General features: G+C 38.7%; 1 protein-coding gene across 2 annotated transcripts in view; it reads right to left on the bottom strand.

The window, feature by feature from the left end:
- Positions 1–201: 201 nt before the first annotated feature.
- Positions 202–17938, bottom strand: part of LOC124605594 (cyclin-dependent kinase 14) — a 719551-nt gene continuing 701814 nt past the window's right edge. For both annotated transcript variants that reach the window (XM_047137382.1, XM_047137383.1), the window contains exons 9-11: positions 17125–17286; positions 8538–8628; positions 202–991 (exon numbers count right to left, since the gene is read on the bottom strand). In XM_047137382.1, coding sequence (XP_046993338.1) covers positions 921–991; positions 8538–8628; positions 17125–17286 — 324 coding nt within the window. In that variant the 3' untranslated portion in view covers positions 202–920. The remainder of the gene's footprint in view (positions 992–8537; positions 8629–17124; positions 17287–17938) is intronic.

Raw genomic sequence — 17938 nt, 5'->3', positions numbered from 1 at the left:
AATAGAGAAATCACATTTCAGATCTAGAACACACTGATCGGGTCTTCCCGAAACAGCTTATTCCCAGCAAACTATTCCTTTGCCATAATCCACATAAATTTTTATACAATGACTAAGAGCAGTACATGACACATTTGTGCATACATTACTTCAGACTATTGAACAAAGCACAGAAAGTATACACTGTAAGAAGCAGAGAGATGTCTTCACATTAACTTTTATTTACAAATCAATACATATCATCTTGCTAAACAGCCTGAATAAGTAGATCAACAATAATAATTGAGCACTCTGGAAGGAATGAACGTGCAGAGCCGTGCAAAATTTATGGCAACAAGTGAGAATGTTTTCTTCGATGAAAGCCATTAGAATAGATTTGCTAATGCACTGCTACTTTATCCTCTCCGCTTAAATTTCACCATTAAAAGTACTTTTTTTAATTTCATTCTACTAATTTTTCACTCATTGGGGAAATTTTCATCTTCACTATTAAAATTCGAGTTGTAAAGTACTGCAATCATAAAGGGCAGTTCTGAAACACAACATTGTACCTATTTAGAAAAAAATGTTCCGTCTGGTACATATTGCCTTGGCTATTACAAAACTGCATTAAAGACAGATCACACATGTGCTGAGAACACTTTTATTGTACTCTCAGTAGATGTAAGCAAATGTGATTTGAGCAAGCAATGTTCATAACGTCAAAATCTCAACAGTCATAACAATCGTCCCTGAGCTGTTCCATCCGAAATAAACAAAAATATTGATGGTGTCAACAAGTTACAGCCAATCAAGTCACTTTTTTTGTCTGTCTCTCTCACACACACCAAGGCAATTTTATGGCCATAAATAAGCTTCAGTACAACCATCAGCCACATTTTTCATGATGGTGGTGAATATATGGCAAATTCCCACGAACCTCAGGTCTTCACAGAACAAGACCGTCCTTCAGGAAACAGGTAGACTCCCTCTACACTAAAGATGGAGTTTTCTGAAAAAGAAGATTATGTACGTAAATACACATTTAGTTCCAGAAAACACTATACATTTAAGAGTTTTTCAGTTTTGTGGCAGAGAAGAAAATCTCTTTAGCACCCGCCAGGAACACAACAAAGATATGCAAATTTAGAAATACAATAATGGCTAGTTTCCATAATTTCCAACATCTCAATGATCATCATCATACATGCTGCCAGATTAGTTTTCCTCTTTGAATATCATCTTTAGCAATGTGAGAGAAAGTAAGCCAGACATTATAAGCACATAGATTGCCTGTGAAGCAGAAGAATGTGTGAACTTTTAGTGATATTGGAGCTAAATACAATATTTGAACTTAATAAATAAAGAACAATGGTATCATTATTATTAGCAACCCTAGCTTGACAAGAAGAGGATAATTGATTCATTTATTTAAATACTTGTATATATTTCATACCCAGAGGTGCAACCATGGGCATCCCAGAGCAAATTCACTGAACATTAAACCCACTCCAAAACACAAATGTACCACCACCTAGCTCCTGATGACAATGTGTTCAAACGATGTGCAGCACATCAAAAAAGAAGTCAAAAGATGAACACTTAACTCTGTTGACACTTAACTCTGAGAGAATAAAGAGGAAAGAAATGTTTAGAAATAGGAAAGAGCAACAAACAAAGAGAAAGTAGTTAAAGCACAAAGAGGGTGATAGAGAAGAAGAGCAATGGCAAAAATGTTTCAAAACATACAGGGAACACAAGAGAAAGGGGGGGGGGGGTGGTTTGAAGAGCAAAAATCTAAATGGTATCTTAACACCATTGCAACATTCTGAGGTTCTGAGACTAAAAATGACTTTACAAATTTGAGTTCCCAACTTTTTTTTTCTTATTATGCTAGCTGCTAAGCACACAAACCTCTTCTCCCAAAAATATTAATAACACTAATTTTTTTTGTTTAATTTTGACTAGTTATTAATTTGGTTCAGTGGCATGTGCTATATGCTAAACAAAGAAAGTAATCTAAAATTAACTTAAAGGAAATTTACAAAACAAAAAAAATGGAAATAAACAGTTTGTACATTAAAAATGCAGCTTCTACTAGACATAATACCCCTTTAGCACCTGAAATTTAATACGACAAAACTTCTCAAACTTCATAATTTTGATTACAATTTTAGGTATGTGTGTACTAATGTCACAGTTCCTGTAAGTTCATGAGAAAGAAATCTGTGAATTCTACCTGCATCTACACCTATACTCTGGAAAACAGTCTTATGGTGTAATATGGAGGGTACTTTGTACACCAGTGTCACGTCCCCCTTTTCCTGTTCCAGGCACAAACAGTTCATGGGAAGAATGATTACTGGTAAGTCTGTGCAAGCTCAAATCTGATTTTATGTTCATCTGTCTTTTCATGAGCATATGAGGAACCAATATTTGAACATGTGTTGGCTCTTACAGGAATACATACTCTCGAAACTTTAATAGCAAACCACACCATGATGTGGACCGTCTCTCTCTTGCAGTGACTGCCACTTGCATAGGCTGAGCATCTCCATGATGCTTTTGCACTTACTAGAAAAAACTGTACCAAAATGTGCTGCTTTTCTTTGTGTCTTTTCTATTTCCTCTATCAATCTTGTCTAGTACAGCTCCTAGACTGCTGAGAAATATTCAAGTACTGATAGAATGAGTATTTTGTAAACTAGTCCCTTTGCTGATGGACTACATTTCATGTGGATTCTTCCAAAGAATCTCAGTCTGACATCTGCCTTGAATGTGGTTAGTTTTATGTGGTCATTCCAGTTTCAATCACTTCATATACATACTACTACATGTTTTATGGACTGCTTCCAATGTTTGCAGAATAGTCATATAATAGTACAATAATTAGACTGTCTGTCTATTCATGCTTAGTACATTACATTTGCTTATGTTGAGGGTTAATTACCAGGACAAAGTGTCAATCTCTGCAGGTCTTTCTACATTTCCCTATAATTTTCCAGCATTGCATCTTTTCTCTATACAGCAGCATCATTCGCCAAAAGCCTCATGGAACTTTCAACACTGTCCACTATGTCATTTATATATAATATGAATACTAATGGTGCTTTAAGACTCCCATGGGATAAGCCCATAATTACTTTTACAACTGAAGATTTATCACCACTGGAAATTATATGCTAGTTGTGATGTGTGTGCCAGAAATTGTTCATTTCAATCACACAGCTGGTCTGGTATTGTAGATACTCATATTTTGTTCTTTAGAGGCAGTGCAGAACTGTATTGAATGCCTTCTTTAAATCAAAGAACACTGCATTAACCTGGGCACCAGTACCTATTGCTTTATGGGTCTCAAACTAACAGAGTAAGCTGGGTTTCACAGAATATTTTTCATAACTCGTGTTGATTCCTACTGCGGAGATTTCCAGTCTCCAGAAATGTCATAATATGTGTACATAAAACATTCCAAAAATCAACAACTGGTCCAAGTCAGAGATTTAGAACTATGGATTTGTGTGTGTGTTCAATGACCCACCTTGATAATAGGAATGACTTACATTTTTTTTTCTGTTACCAGGAACACGTCACTCCTCCAGTGGCCTGATGTACACTGCAGCTGACTTAGTTCTGTAGCACACTATGTAGAATCATATTAGTATCCCATCAGGCACAGTGGCCTTTCATCTGTTGAGCAACTTCAGTTGCTTTTCTATCCCATGGTCACACCTTTCAGTATCTGTCATTTTGAAGTTCACGTGACAATTTGAGGAGGAACTAAAATGCTAACTTTCTCAGTGAAACAGTTTTGGAAAAATATGCAGTGCTTTGGTCTTTTTTGTGTCATCCTTAGTTTTGATACCATTATGATCTCTCAATGTTTAGACAAATGGCTTCAGTCCAATTCCTGATTTAATGTAAGACCAAAACTTCTTAGGATTTTCCATTAAGTTGGTATATAGAATTTTACTTTTGAATACATTGAATACTCCACAGACGTCTCTCCTTACACGAGTTTTGGTTTTGTTCAGTTTTTGTTTGTCTGTGACGCTTCAGCTATGTTTACATTTGCAATGAAGCCCCATCTGTTTTTGTAGAAGCTTTCTAATGAGGTTGTCTAACCATACCAGCTCTTTCCTGTCCGTCACTACCTTGCCTGGCAGATACTTTCTACGGCGTATTTTACATACTCTAACTTTGGCCATTGATGCTCAACATTGTCAGTGTTAGATATGAAATTTTCATCTTTACTGCTCACATAATCTGAAACAAGCTACTGGAAATGACAGCAATGTTTATTAAGTCTCGCATCAGTAAACGAATCAGTAAACTTTGTCACAACAACTGGTAATTCTGCAGTCATCATTAAGATGGAAACATGACAATATAGAGTTTCCTGATAGCTCCCTGTAGGCATTCTGGTTCAAATTATCCACCACCTCAGCTGAAGGACTCAATTCTGTATAACTAAAATGTCCTCACATCATCTTTAGATATATCTCCCACTCTCACCATCCAATGCATGTAATCCATTAGATAATCTTTCTGTGGATTACAATGATCACAACACTGCACATCTTATGTTTATAAGACAGATAAATATATGAGCACACAATCTGATTAGAGTCTTCTGTGGTCCACTGTGTGTGCCACTGTAGCTCTACTACTTACTGTAACTGTGTTTTACAGGCAAGAGTGACCAAGAACTTCATATGTGCAACTCTAGTTCAAATGTCCCAGTGATGCAGTGCACTCTGCATTGATTGTTCACAAAAGAGCTGGCAAGGACCAGCATTAATGTCCTACACTTTTTTTTTTGCCTGATGGCAAACAAATTTTAATCTTGAGCCAACACATATGCTGTTTATCTGCTTCTTTGTGGTCAACTTTTGGCTGTAGTTTGGTAAGAAATTTCTACTAGATCAACAACCACCAACAGGAAGGTGATGTAATATATGGCGACACACTTGTGACATACAACAACTGGAAGAATTACATTTGCTACATCTGTAATTTTCGTAACCTATGTTACATTTTATCCTCTAAGAACAAACAGGTAAAATTAACACTACGCTTGCTTGACTGTTTACAGCACCTATAACTTATCCATTACCATATACATGCAGATACTACGAGAGGCATTCAGTAAGTAATGTGACACACTTTCCTTTGGCCAACTTCAATTGAAAAAATGCAGAATTTGTTGTGGGACATCTTGGAATATTACCACCTCAGCCCCTATAATTTCATGAAGTTCTCATAGGTGGCAACACTATACAGAGCCTTCAAAATGGTGTCTGTAATGGGGATGCGTTCCAAGCAAACATCTGTCACTGAATTTCTGGTGGAAAACCACAGATATTCATAGGTACTTAATGATGACAATAATGATGATTGGTTTGTTTGGCGCTCAACTGCGCGGTTATCAGCGTCCGTACAAACTCCCAAACTTTGCTCAGTTGAAGCTCACCACGTTCATGAATGATGATGAAATGACGACAACACACAGTCATCTGGAGGCAGGTGAAAATCCCTGACCCCGCTGGGAATCGAACCTGGGACACCATGCTCAGGAAGTGAGAATGCGACCGCGAGCTGCGGATGGTACTTAACGAATGTCTGCGAAGACCTGGCAATGAACAAATGCATGGTGAGTCATTGGACAAGGCATCTATCACATTGCAATAAGGTCGAGCAAACCAGCCCGACCTCACACGCATGCTGGCTGGCCGCATACAGTGGTGACTCCTGCAACATTGGAGTGTGCGGACACTTTCAGTCAAGATTACTGACAGACCACAATCAAACATCTTGCTGCACAACTGGATGTCTCCGTTGGTAGTGCTGGCATGCTCATCCACCTGTTGTAATACTCACAAGGTGTGTGCCCTCTGTATTCCTCACCACTTAACAGAAGACCATAAAGAGCAACAAAGGACCATCAGTGTGGCATTCCTTGTGCATTGCGAGCCCTTATTGTTACAATTTTTCATCGCTTATCACAGATACTGAAAATATGTGTTCATCAGTTTGAATTGGAAACAGATGGCAATCCATGGAAAGACACCACACCACCTCTCCTACAAAGTAGTAGTTCAAAGCCGTGCCCTCAACCAGTAAAGTCATGGTGACAGTCTTTTGGGACTGAAGGAGTTATTCTGTTTGATGTACTTCTTCACAGTGCAACGATCAACTCTTTAAGTGTACTGTGGTATTCTCAGGAAATTGAAGAAACAACTTCAGCTGGTTCGTCACCACAATAATGCAAATGAGCTTCTCCTTCTCCATGACAACACAAGGGCTCAATAGAGGAGCTCATGGAACTTCCATTGGACTGTGTTTCCTCACCCACACTTCACGGCAAGCAGTACCTGGATGAGGGGAAGTTTATTGCTACAGCAAGACATTGACTGATGTCAACTAGCAGAGTGGCACCATACAGGTCCTTCCAGTAAGGTGGCACACGGTTGTCACATTGAAAAGAGATTTTGTTGGAAATAGGATTTTGTAGCCTAAAGACTGGAGAACTATTTGGTGTATTGGAATTATGAACAAAACCAACCTGCATTGCTTGCTGAGCACTCCTCGTACTACCTTTAACATGCCAGGTGATTAATTTTCTATTCAAGCATACTATTAAGCTGCTGGACACACACACACACACACACACACACACACACACACACACACACACACACACTGTATAGTCAAACAGCAGCAGAATTTAACAAAAATGTACAATAACCAAATGTGCAAGTAGTTTCTGTTGCAGATTAATGTGAACACACATTTTGCATACATACAGGTGTGACCAACACACTTTATAAATGATCTGTCCAACAGAGAGACATTTAAACTGATGTTCCCTGTTACATTACTGAATAAATGGAAAGTAAGACAGGTTTGAGTGTACAGTCTCACCAATGTGAATATCGCAAAAGGTGGAAATAGTAGTTAAGATGGCCAATTTATGGGAAGGAAATGAATGCAGCTGATTTAAGGTGACATCCTGGCACTCACCTGCAGTAATTTTGCAAAATGGCAGAAAAACTGAAAACCATATGCTTCTGAATACGAATTGGGTATCCTAACTAGCCTAACACCCTTGACACTGACAAAATTATAATGTTTCTGTATCAACTTAAGGAAAACAGGACAACAACAAGTTTGCAATATGTAAAGCTTTTTGTATTTGTGGTTTTCCTTCAAAAGACAGCCTCATATCTTATGGCAATTCAGTGTCTGTACCATAAAATTTATTCTTCTTCCTCTTCTTCTTTGTTTGTTCCCAATATTTTTTCTTTTCCATCAACACAAACTCTAGTAACAATAGCTCAAGATCCTGTGAACATTCCGTGCTGTTTGACACATTTCATATGCAGAATTGTGTACTGGACCGAGATTTAAACTTGAAAAACTTAATGAAAAGCTGTTTAACTGGCTGAAGATGAAGTACGCGCCTCCATAACCAATGCATAACAGTTAACTGAGATGAACACGAAGGTAGCCAGTTAAAAATCAAGAGGTAGAAGTTTTCTCCTCCAGAATTTGATTAGTAGGCGGAGCAAAGGAGGAGGAGGCGGCGGTGGCGGCGGTGGTGGTGGTGTAAAGTTTTTTTGCTATCAGACTTTGTGCTAGTACCATTTAATAATCATAAACTTCTCTACAATGTGTCACATAATGAAGACAAGAACACTTTATGGTGACTCGTACACTAGATGGCTATGATAATGTAATACTCCTTTGGTAACATTTGACAAGAGTGGGTTATATACTCTATGAACTTGCTCCCTAGTCTTTTCTTGCTTTTTGTGCTCATCCGTAACACGAACTTTGCAAAGTACTAATTTAATATTCAATAAATGTGTGGAAAACATGACACACATTAATACCAATGAGGTGATCTTTTTCTATTCTTTCTAGGAGTAGATCTTAAAGTGAAAACTGGTAGTAAGTTAAACTGTTTCAACAGCAGTCTTTATTTTCACTCTAAATAACAGAACAAGCAGATGTGTGCATCTCCTGGAGAGCAGAAGAAGTAATATACAGAGGTCCTAAAATACACTCTAGGAAAAAAAAAGCAGTGCGCATGAAGGATATATCAAAATGGGATAGAAATCAGTATATATGATGTACATGCACAGACAAACAAATTATTACAATTTCAGATAAAATGGATGATTTATTTAAAAGAAACCGCTTCTCAAATTGACTAAGTCAATAACACATCCTCTCTCAAATGCTGACGTATTGTTCACGCATCTGTCTGAGACATAGTTACTTTCAAACTCAGTATACAGAACGAAATTCATGAGGACTTTATGCCCTGGTGTGGACATATCCTCTATTTACTATCATTGCAAGCTGAGCAGTGAAATTTTGCTGTAGCATCACACATTCATCCATCAGTCATCAAAGTTTACAGTTTTCCATTTTCTGATAATACCTGTATTAATACTGACTTGCGACCAATTTGCATAGCTTGTTAGTGGTGCTTTTTGTCTTAGAATGTACTTGCAATATGAGTAAAAGGAAAATAATTTTAAATGGTAACATACCATCTGGTAATTCATACAGCTTCCGAGGAAGTGAGGCAAAGTAACGATGCCTCAGTGCATCTTCTGCACCTATCCTGTTGTCTGGGTTGAGCTGTAAAATGAGAAAATAGAAACTGACTGAAGACTCTACTCTCTTATTACGTTACAGAGCCAATAATTTCACTAAACACTTTTATGGTTAATACCTCAGTCAAATGGTTGTCTCACAGTTTCTGTTCCTCTAGCCTCAATTGCAATACCTGTGACTTATTCCATACTCAAGTTATTCTCATTTATTTTATGAACAATCACTTTTCACTTACAAGGACATGTGTGTGTTTTATTATTAACTTTCAGCAATGTAAACAGTTTTCCTTGTCACAAAACATGTAACAGCAGATATTGTCTTTGAGAGATACAGGAACTGTTAATGAGCAATAAGTGGTACTTATTTGTCCCCACTGTAGAAAAATACAAAGTAGTTCACTTCACACAGCTGTGACAATTAAGACAGGTTACAACTGCAATACATGTTTATCACAGTTTTTTCTTCATTTTTGCATATGCTCCCTTATTAGTAAGTATGTGCATAGCGAAGAGCACTGTGCACAGTGTATAAATCTTCATGACACAAGATATGCAAGTAATTATTTGTGTTTACACATAAATTTGCTAATTTTAATTAGGTTTATTGCTGTATTAAGCTGGCTTGTCTAATATCACTATCCTATTATCTGTGGATGTATTAAAAACTAGTTGCTATGGTGTTCATTCCAAAGATGCTCGATACTAGTCTATCCCACAAAATCCTCTTAATCTCTCAATAATTACTGCAACTTACAGCTGTATTCACACCCTTGTCTCCCTCCACAACAGTTACTCCTCACACTTACTTCCAATACCAAATAGACAATTTCTTGATGTTTCATGTGAATTGAGTAGTAGGGATATCAACAATATGATAAAAAGGATAGATTGCTACTCATCATAAAGATGACACATTGAGTTGCAGACAAGCACAACAAAAAGACTTACTCTCTGAGCTTTCATCCAAAGGCTTCTTTAGAAAGGAAAACAAAACTGAATACCCTGCACTCCAGCACCTGAAAGAACACTCTAGTTATCAAGCCTACTGATATCCTACTGCCGCCTTAGGGCATCACTATCGAATTTCTGTACTACCCACAGTGCTGCTCCTCATCAACCCCTCTTAACACCCAGAGCCTGCCCTCCAGTTAGCCACATCCAGGAAACTCCCTGCCAACACTACACTAAATGCAAAGACGAAACAATTCCAGAATACTTTTGACAACATTTCCACCAAAATCCTCAGCCACAGACAAGTTTTAGCCCTATCCTAAGAGCTCACCTTCAGCATTACACCCTAATTTAATCAAGCTGGACCTGCCAAAGACCTGCCAAAGACCTGCCAAAGACCTGCCAAAGACCTGCCAAAGACCTGCCAAAGACTTGCTATCCTTCTCCCAGTCCCTGTCGTGAAACACTTCCTTGCCACCAATCACTCCAACCAAAGGCAACCTAATCACAACATTAAACCCTGTCTCTCCAGTTCTAGCATCATCCAACATGATTCTCCCTTCCCTCCCCCCTCCTAACCATCACCTTCCATGTTTTCCTTACCTCGAACTTGGCCTCATAATCCTTCTCCAGGTTCCTTCCTAAGAACAACCTTTTAATTTTATCCTAACACACAACCACTTCTTGTTTGATGGAAATGTATTCAAACAAATCTGCAGCACAGCCACAGGCATCAGCATGGCACCCTCCTATGCCAATCTGTTTATGGGCCATCTGGAGGAAACCTTCCTAGCCTCTCAAACCCCTGGTTCATGTCCACTGATGATGTCTTCATGATCTGGACTCAGGGCCAACACATCTTATCCTCATTACTTCACAACCTCAACACCTTCTCTCCCACTTGTTTCACCTGGCTCTCCTCAACCCAGTGTGCCGCCTTCCTGGACCTTGACCTGCTCATCTCTAATGGTTCCACCCAGATGTGTGCCCACATTAAACAAACCAACCACCAATAATTACCCACATTTTGAAAGCTGCCATCCCTTCCATACAAAAAAAATCCCTCCCATCCAACCTGGCCGTCCTGGGATAGCATATCTGAAGTGACAAGAACTCCCTTGCCCAGTATGCTGAATGTCTCACAAAAGCCTTTACAGACAGGCACTATTCTCCAGACAGACTCAGCCATCAGGTTTTCCATGCCATAAATCCATACACCTCCGATCCTACCACCACCCCCAAGAACAAGTTACAAAGGAGCACCCGCTTCGTCACCCAATACCACTCTAGACTGGAGCAGCTGAACCACATCCTTTATCAGGGGCTTTGATTACCTATCATCATGCCTTGAAATGGACATCCTACCCAAGAACCTTCCACCCTTCCTAAAATGGCATTCTGACACTCACCCAACTTCCATAATATTACAGTCCATCCCTATGCCACTCCCAATCAGATCCCCTCGCTACAGGGATTTTAACCCTTTAGAACACCCATGTGCAAGACCTGCCCAATGCACCCACCCAGCACTTCCTATTCAGTCCTGTCACAGGACTATTTACCCCCTCAGAGGTCGGACCACCTATGAAAGAAGCCATGTCGCATATCAGCTCTGCAACAATCATTGCAGCTTTTTATATTGGTATGACTACCAAACAGCTGTCCACAAGGATGAATGGCCACCTCCGAACTGTCCAAGAGCAAAGTTGACTACCCTGTGGCATAACAGGTAGCTGAACATAATGTGCTAGACATAAATGGCTCCTTCACAACTCAGGCCATCTCGGTCCTCGCTTCCGGCACCAGCTTTATTGAACCACGGTGATGGGAATTATCCTTACAACATATTCTCTCTCCCGAAATCATCCTCGCCTCAACCTACAGTAACCTATTGGCCCTCCTCACCCTACACTCAATAGTTTCTGCCCCATCCCATCATCATCTCCCAGTTCACATCCCTCCACCCTCATTGTGCACTGCTCTCTGCCAGCACACCCACCTTTCTTTTCCCCTTCTCTGCTTCTCTTCTGTTCCACACTCCCACTCCCTCCCCATAGCCTTCCAAAATTGCACATGACAGCCTTGTCCTGCCACCTAGTCCCTGCATGCTCCACCAGGCAGTGCTGACTATCCCCCCCCCCCCCCCCCAACTGTCTCCCACTCCCTCCCCCATCACTGCCCCACTCTGAAGTAAGCAACTCAACTGTCATCTTCACAGTGAGTCGCAAGCAACCTTTTTCATAATATTGTTAACTAGTATCAATATTTTGCAAGCATGACTTATTAAACTGACAGTTCAGTAATATTCAACAACTGTCAGCACCTGCTTTCTTTGTAATGCAAATTATTACATTCTTCGCTGAGTCTATGCAATTTTCACCTCTTTCATGTATCTTGCACTCCAGGTGGAACAGTTTTGTCATGCTGGCTCTCCCAAGGATTTCAATAATCCTAAGGGAACATTGCCTGCTTCAAACACCTTGTTTCCAGTTAAGTTTTTCAATGCTGTGACAAATTCTTCTCACAGTACTGTATGTCACCTATCATTCTCAACTACTTCCTTTTTCCTTTCCGTAATATTTTCTTCAAGTTCATTTCCCTTGTAGAACCCCATGTAAATTCCTCTCACCTTTTTCTTTTTCCCTTCTTAGCATAGTACTGGTTCATCATCATTTTTCTCAATATTCATATTGTCACTTCTCTTTTCCCAGAAAGTCTCTCTCTAAACTTCCTATAGCTGGTACGTATCTTTCCAATAGTTGTGTGCGCTTCTAAATCTTGGCATTTGCCCTCTAGCCATTCCTGCTCAGCTATTTTGTATTTTCTGCCAGACATTTTTACATGTCCACATTCCCTTTGACCTGTGTTGTGCTATTTTTCTTTTTATTTTCTCCTTTTGTCAATTAAATTCAATACCTCCTGCGTCATCAAAAGATTTTTACAAGTTCTTGTCTTTCTACCTATTTGATTCTTTGCTACATCAGTCAAACATTGCCTAATGCTTCCTACAAAACTGTCAACAATCTCTGGTTCTTTCAATGTATGTGTGTCCCATCTCCTTAATGTTTACCTTTTTGCAATTTACAATGTACAATTCATAACCAACAAGTTATGGTACATGTCCACATCTGCCTATGGAAATGTCTCAGTTTAAAATCTGGTTCCCAAATCTCTCTTACCATTATGTGACCAACAGTAAACCTTCCAGGTCTCTTCCACATATTATTACATCAAGAGTTAGCAATGATTAAAGTATGCTCTTTACTAAATTCTACCTGACAGACTACTCATTCATTCCTTTCCCCCAGTCCATGTTCTGCTGTTTTTCCTTCTCTTCCTTTTTCCTAATATTGAATTCCAGTCCTGCATCACTCTTAAATTTTCATCTTCCTCAACTATGTGAATAATTTCTTTTGTCTTACAACTATTATAAAGGTACACAGGGTCTTTTTTCATAAGATGATCTTGTCTGCTATTCACTAGCTATTTTCTGCTCCTAAAATGAAGCGTTAGTCATTAATATAGATGTACTATGCAAGTGAAGCTTGATGATTGTGACATGATGGTATATATCCCTCATGGTCGTTGTTGTTGTTGTTGTTGTGGTCTTCAGTCCTGAGACTGGTTTGATGCAGCTCTCCACGCTACTCTATCCTGTGCAAGCTTCATCTCCCAGTACTTACTGCAACCTACATCCTTCTGAATCTGCTTAGTGTATTGATCTCTTGGTCTCCCTCTACGATTTTTACCCTCCACGCTGCCCTCCAATGCTAAATTTGTGATCCCTTGATGCCTCAAAACATGTCCTACCAACCGATCCCTTCTTCTAGTCAAGTTGTGCCACAAACTTCTCTTCTCCCTAATCCTATTCAATACCTCCTCATTAGTTACGTGATCTACCCACCTTATCATGGTCCTTAGGAAACCTAAAAAAAGATGTGGTATCATCATCTTGTTGCTGCATTTATTGGACTATTCAATGTTCCCATTTGTAAAAACTATTATACACACAAAAATAAACTACTATTCGCTTTCACGATCACACCTAACTCAACAGTTTTACTTACTGACCACTTGGCATGCCACTGGCGCAGTAGGCAACCAAATCGAGGCGAAGTGTCACGACTGTTATGTTAGACTATGGGAAAGATCAATTTGGATTCAGGAGAAATGTAGGGACATGCAAGGCAATGCTGATCCTACAACTTATCTTAGAAAATTCGTTAATGAAAGGAAACCTACATTTATGGTATCGGTAGACTTAGAGAAAACTTTTGACAATGTTGACTGGAACATCCTCTTTCAAATTTTAGAGGTGACAGGGGTAAAATACAGGGAGCAAAAGCCTATTTATAATTTGTACAGAAACCAGATGGCAGTTATAAGAATCTCCCATCCCTGGTGCTATTCAATCTGTACACTGAACAAGCATTAAGGAAACCAAATAAAAATTTGGAACAGGAATTAAAGAAATAAAACCTCTGTGGTTTGCTGATGACATAGTAATTCTGTCATAGACAGCAAAGGACTTGGAAAAGCAGCTGAATGGAATGGACAGTGTTTTGAAAAGAGGATATAAGATGAACATCAACAAAATCAAAACAAGGAAAATGGAATGTAGTCAAATTACATCAAGTGATGCTAAGGGAATCAGATTAGGAAACAAGACACAAAGTACTAGGCGAGTTTTGCTATTTGGGCAGCAAAATAACTGATGATGGCCGAAGTAGAGAGAATATAAAATATAGACTGGCAATGGTAAGGGAAGTGTTTCTGAAGAAAAGATATTTGTTAACTTCAAATACAGATGTAAGTCTTAGAAAGTCTTTTCTGAAGGTATTTGTCTGGAGTGTGGCCTTGTAGGGAAGTGAGACACGGGCAATAAATGGTTTAGATAGAGAGAGAATAGAAGCTTTCTAAATGTGAAACTACAGAAGAACGCTGAAGATTAGATGGGTCCAAGAGTGCTGAAAATTAGATAGGTCCATCATGTAACTAATGAGTAAATACTGAATATAACTGGGGTGATAAATTTGTGGCACAGCTTGACCAAAAGAAGGGACCAGTTGACAGACCTGAGACCTAAAGGGATCACAAATTTAGTACCTGAGAGAAGTATGGGACATAAAAATCGTAGTGGGAATACAGATTTGAATACAGTCAGCAGATTCAGAAAGATATAGGTTGCAGTATTTATTTGGAGATGCAAGGCTCTCACAAAACAGTAGCATGGAGAGGGGTCATCAAACCAATCTTCAAACTGAAGACCACAACAACAGTAAGAGCCCCTCTCTAAGGTTACTGATAGAATCAAGTCTGTGATTTCAAAGGCAAAAGAGAATTTTCATTCATAATGCTGAAAACATTAGGAGGAATTAGCCAATTAAAACACTGGGGTGGGGGAGTGAGGTTTACGGACAATTCAAATTGAATAGCTGATCTTATCTAGGAATCTGTAGCTCCTTCTATTTTTAATTTCAGTGGAGAATGGAAAATCCCCTAAAATTGCTCCACCTTAGGTGACAATCCAAAGAGGAATTCGCCATTTCATCATGAAATGCATCTGAACCTAAGGTGCTAGAACAGTCCAGACATCTGCAACCACTAAGGCAGAGTTTAAACATGCTTGGAATCCCTCAAAACTTAAATTTAAAAAGAGACAGTTTATAGTTACCGGTACTTAAAACATCAACTCCTTACTGAAGACCAGTGAATAGAAAGCATATGAATGTATCGATACATTTTCAATTTGTCACAGTTTCTTGTTATATATCTACCTCATTTTGAATGTCCCAGAATGATTAGCATGGTTATCATTATTGTTCCTTTCTGAAGGAATGTGATTTGTTGTAGTGATAGAAGTATTTGGTGGAAGGTCAGACAAAAAAGAAAATGGTATGACTCTAAGGCAGCTCAGGTACACTTCTAGACTGCTGCCTTAACTGGTTGCAATAATGTGCCTGTTTGATGGTTGGTATTCTTGTATGGTATTCAAAAGGTTCATGAAACTGAACAATTTCTCAAAAACACTTGAGAATGTTTCTTACTAGAGCAGCATTTATTACATCGATCTATGTACTACTATCATACAATAGTTTGAAAGAATAGTTGACCATGCACAGGACATTTGTACCCAGGTAGAATAGTACATAATGAGAGGGAACCTCCATGGTATACAGTCACTGTGAACAAACTTCTAAAGAAACAGAAATCACTGCATAATAGTTGTAAAACAAAGCATAGGGTTATAGATAGAAAGATGCTGAATGAAACAAGTCTGGCTGTCGAGACAAGAATGCACGATGCCGTCATGACCACCATAGCAGAGTATATTCAATGATATTTTACAAAACACGAAGAAATTCTGGTTTTATTAAAGTTAGTGTCCAGTCGCTGCAGAATGATATAGGAACTGAAATTGAGAGTAGCAAAGCAAAAGCTGAAATGCTAACTCCTTTCTCAAATGTTCCTTCACAAACCAAATGCAACATAATTGCCCCAATTTAATCCTAGAACCTCTGAAAAGCTGCATAAAGTAAGTATTAGTGTCAGCAGTGTTGAAGTCCCTCTTCTAACTATCATAGATCCCTTGAACGTAAAACGGCACTCTGTTCTCGGGAGGAAAGAACAGGTGACACTCATCTACAAGAAGTGCAGTAGAAGTGGTCCACAGAACTATTATCTCTAAATAAAATAACCAAAGAATTCCCCACTGGCAAATCTAATCCTGAAACTGGAGTTGAACACCAGTGAAATACTTAATTCAGATTAGAACAGATATATAACAAGGATAGACTAGACACCAGGTACTAAATTCATGAATAACTTTCACGAAATCTAGCCCTTTTCCTAGACTTCTTCAGATCTTTTCTTTCACCCCTCTTTCTTCCCCTTCAACCCTTCTGCCTGAAGGAGGAGCCACTGGCTCCAAAAGCTTGCTTAATTGCAACCTTCTTTTATGTGTGTGTTCTGCCGCTGCTTGGTGAATAGATTTTTTTATCTATCCAATTTAATTTTCTGTCAAAAATTGATCGTTTGTGTTGTTATATTTCAAATATCTGGTAGAAAGAATTCAGAAACTTTTGGTTAGCAAAATATGCAACACAGAAATATGATATGAATGACTTAAAATATTTTCGGAACAAGGTGCATATGAGATGTGTATAAACACCATTACATCACTTTAGTGAACCAGAAAACCTATGTACCAGTGAATCCTTAGTATTGAATCATAACTTGGATGAACTATAAATAAGAGAAAAGAATGAAAAAAAAATTGGTTTCAATTGGAAGTACAAAAGCCTAGAAAGTAAAAGTGAGAAAACATTTTAAAACATAGACACTAAAATAAGAAAAGTCATACCATAATTTTACATTTATACAGAGTGGACAACAACAGTCTAAGAAAAAAGCAGCAAGAGAACAAATGTCCAATTGTCTATGGAAAGAAGAAAGTAAGAAAGTGAAGAATAACTGGAATCAGAAAGAACTGAAATATGATTCTGCTCTTTACCTGCCCATGAAATTTTAATGAATAAATTCATAATTTGTGAGAGTAATGATTTGTAACCTGTAAGAGTGCAGATGCCATATTCTCGCCTTCCATTATATCATAGAGCCTTGGAAAGGTCAAGCCAAGTTTCTGACCACGATAGAACCCCAGCTTGTGTGGCTTATAGCCAGGCAAGCGAGTAACTCCTTCCCACGTCTCTTCTGTTGGTGTGCCAAGCACCTGCACAAAAAGAAGCATACAAATGTAATGGCTATGAAAAACAATTTCCGTAAGAAAATTTCATCTCCATAATCTACTCCATCAGTTCCAGGACTGATGAAGTATTGTCACACACTCTTAACAGTTGCTGGAACATAATTCAAAGCAATGATATGAAATGAAATGCCCTGCAAGTGTTCCACAGAGATATTTAATACTATTTGTGTTCTGATTAGTAACAGTTTGCAGTCTTCATTACATGTCTGTTCAAATACAGCATGCAACTGTTAAACACTTTAGTGCCACTGAAAATGAATGTCAAAACATTCCTTCACCTGATTACTTGCAGGAGATTCTCACTGCCCATCTTGCATTACATTTCACTCACAGGACCATTCCCAATAATACAAACTTCTTTACAGTTAAGATCAGTGAACCACAGCCCTAAACAGACCCCGACTTGATCATCTTAGATTGATATAAAGGCTCCTCCATTGTGGCCATGAATCATATCAGCTAGCAGATGGTCTCTCTCAATGGTCATGCCTCTTCCACCAGCATGCCTTGCCACAGCAATGAAATACCAAATGCTCAACAGAATCTCAAAAACCTCCACCCCCTCAACCCTCCCTGCAATTCCCTCTAGCTTCAATACGAAGCCCAAAATTCACAA

Source organism: Schistocerca americana, chromosome 3, assembly GCF_021461395.2.
Source record: "Schistocerca americana isolate TAMUIC-IGC-003095 chromosome 3, iqSchAmer2.1, whole genome shotgun sequence".
Classification (NCBI taxonomy): domain Eukaryota; kingdom Metazoa; phylum Arthropoda; class Insecta; order Orthoptera; family Acrididae; genus Schistocerca; species Schistocerca americana.
This window is presented reverse-complemented; position numbering and strand designations above follow the sequence as displayed.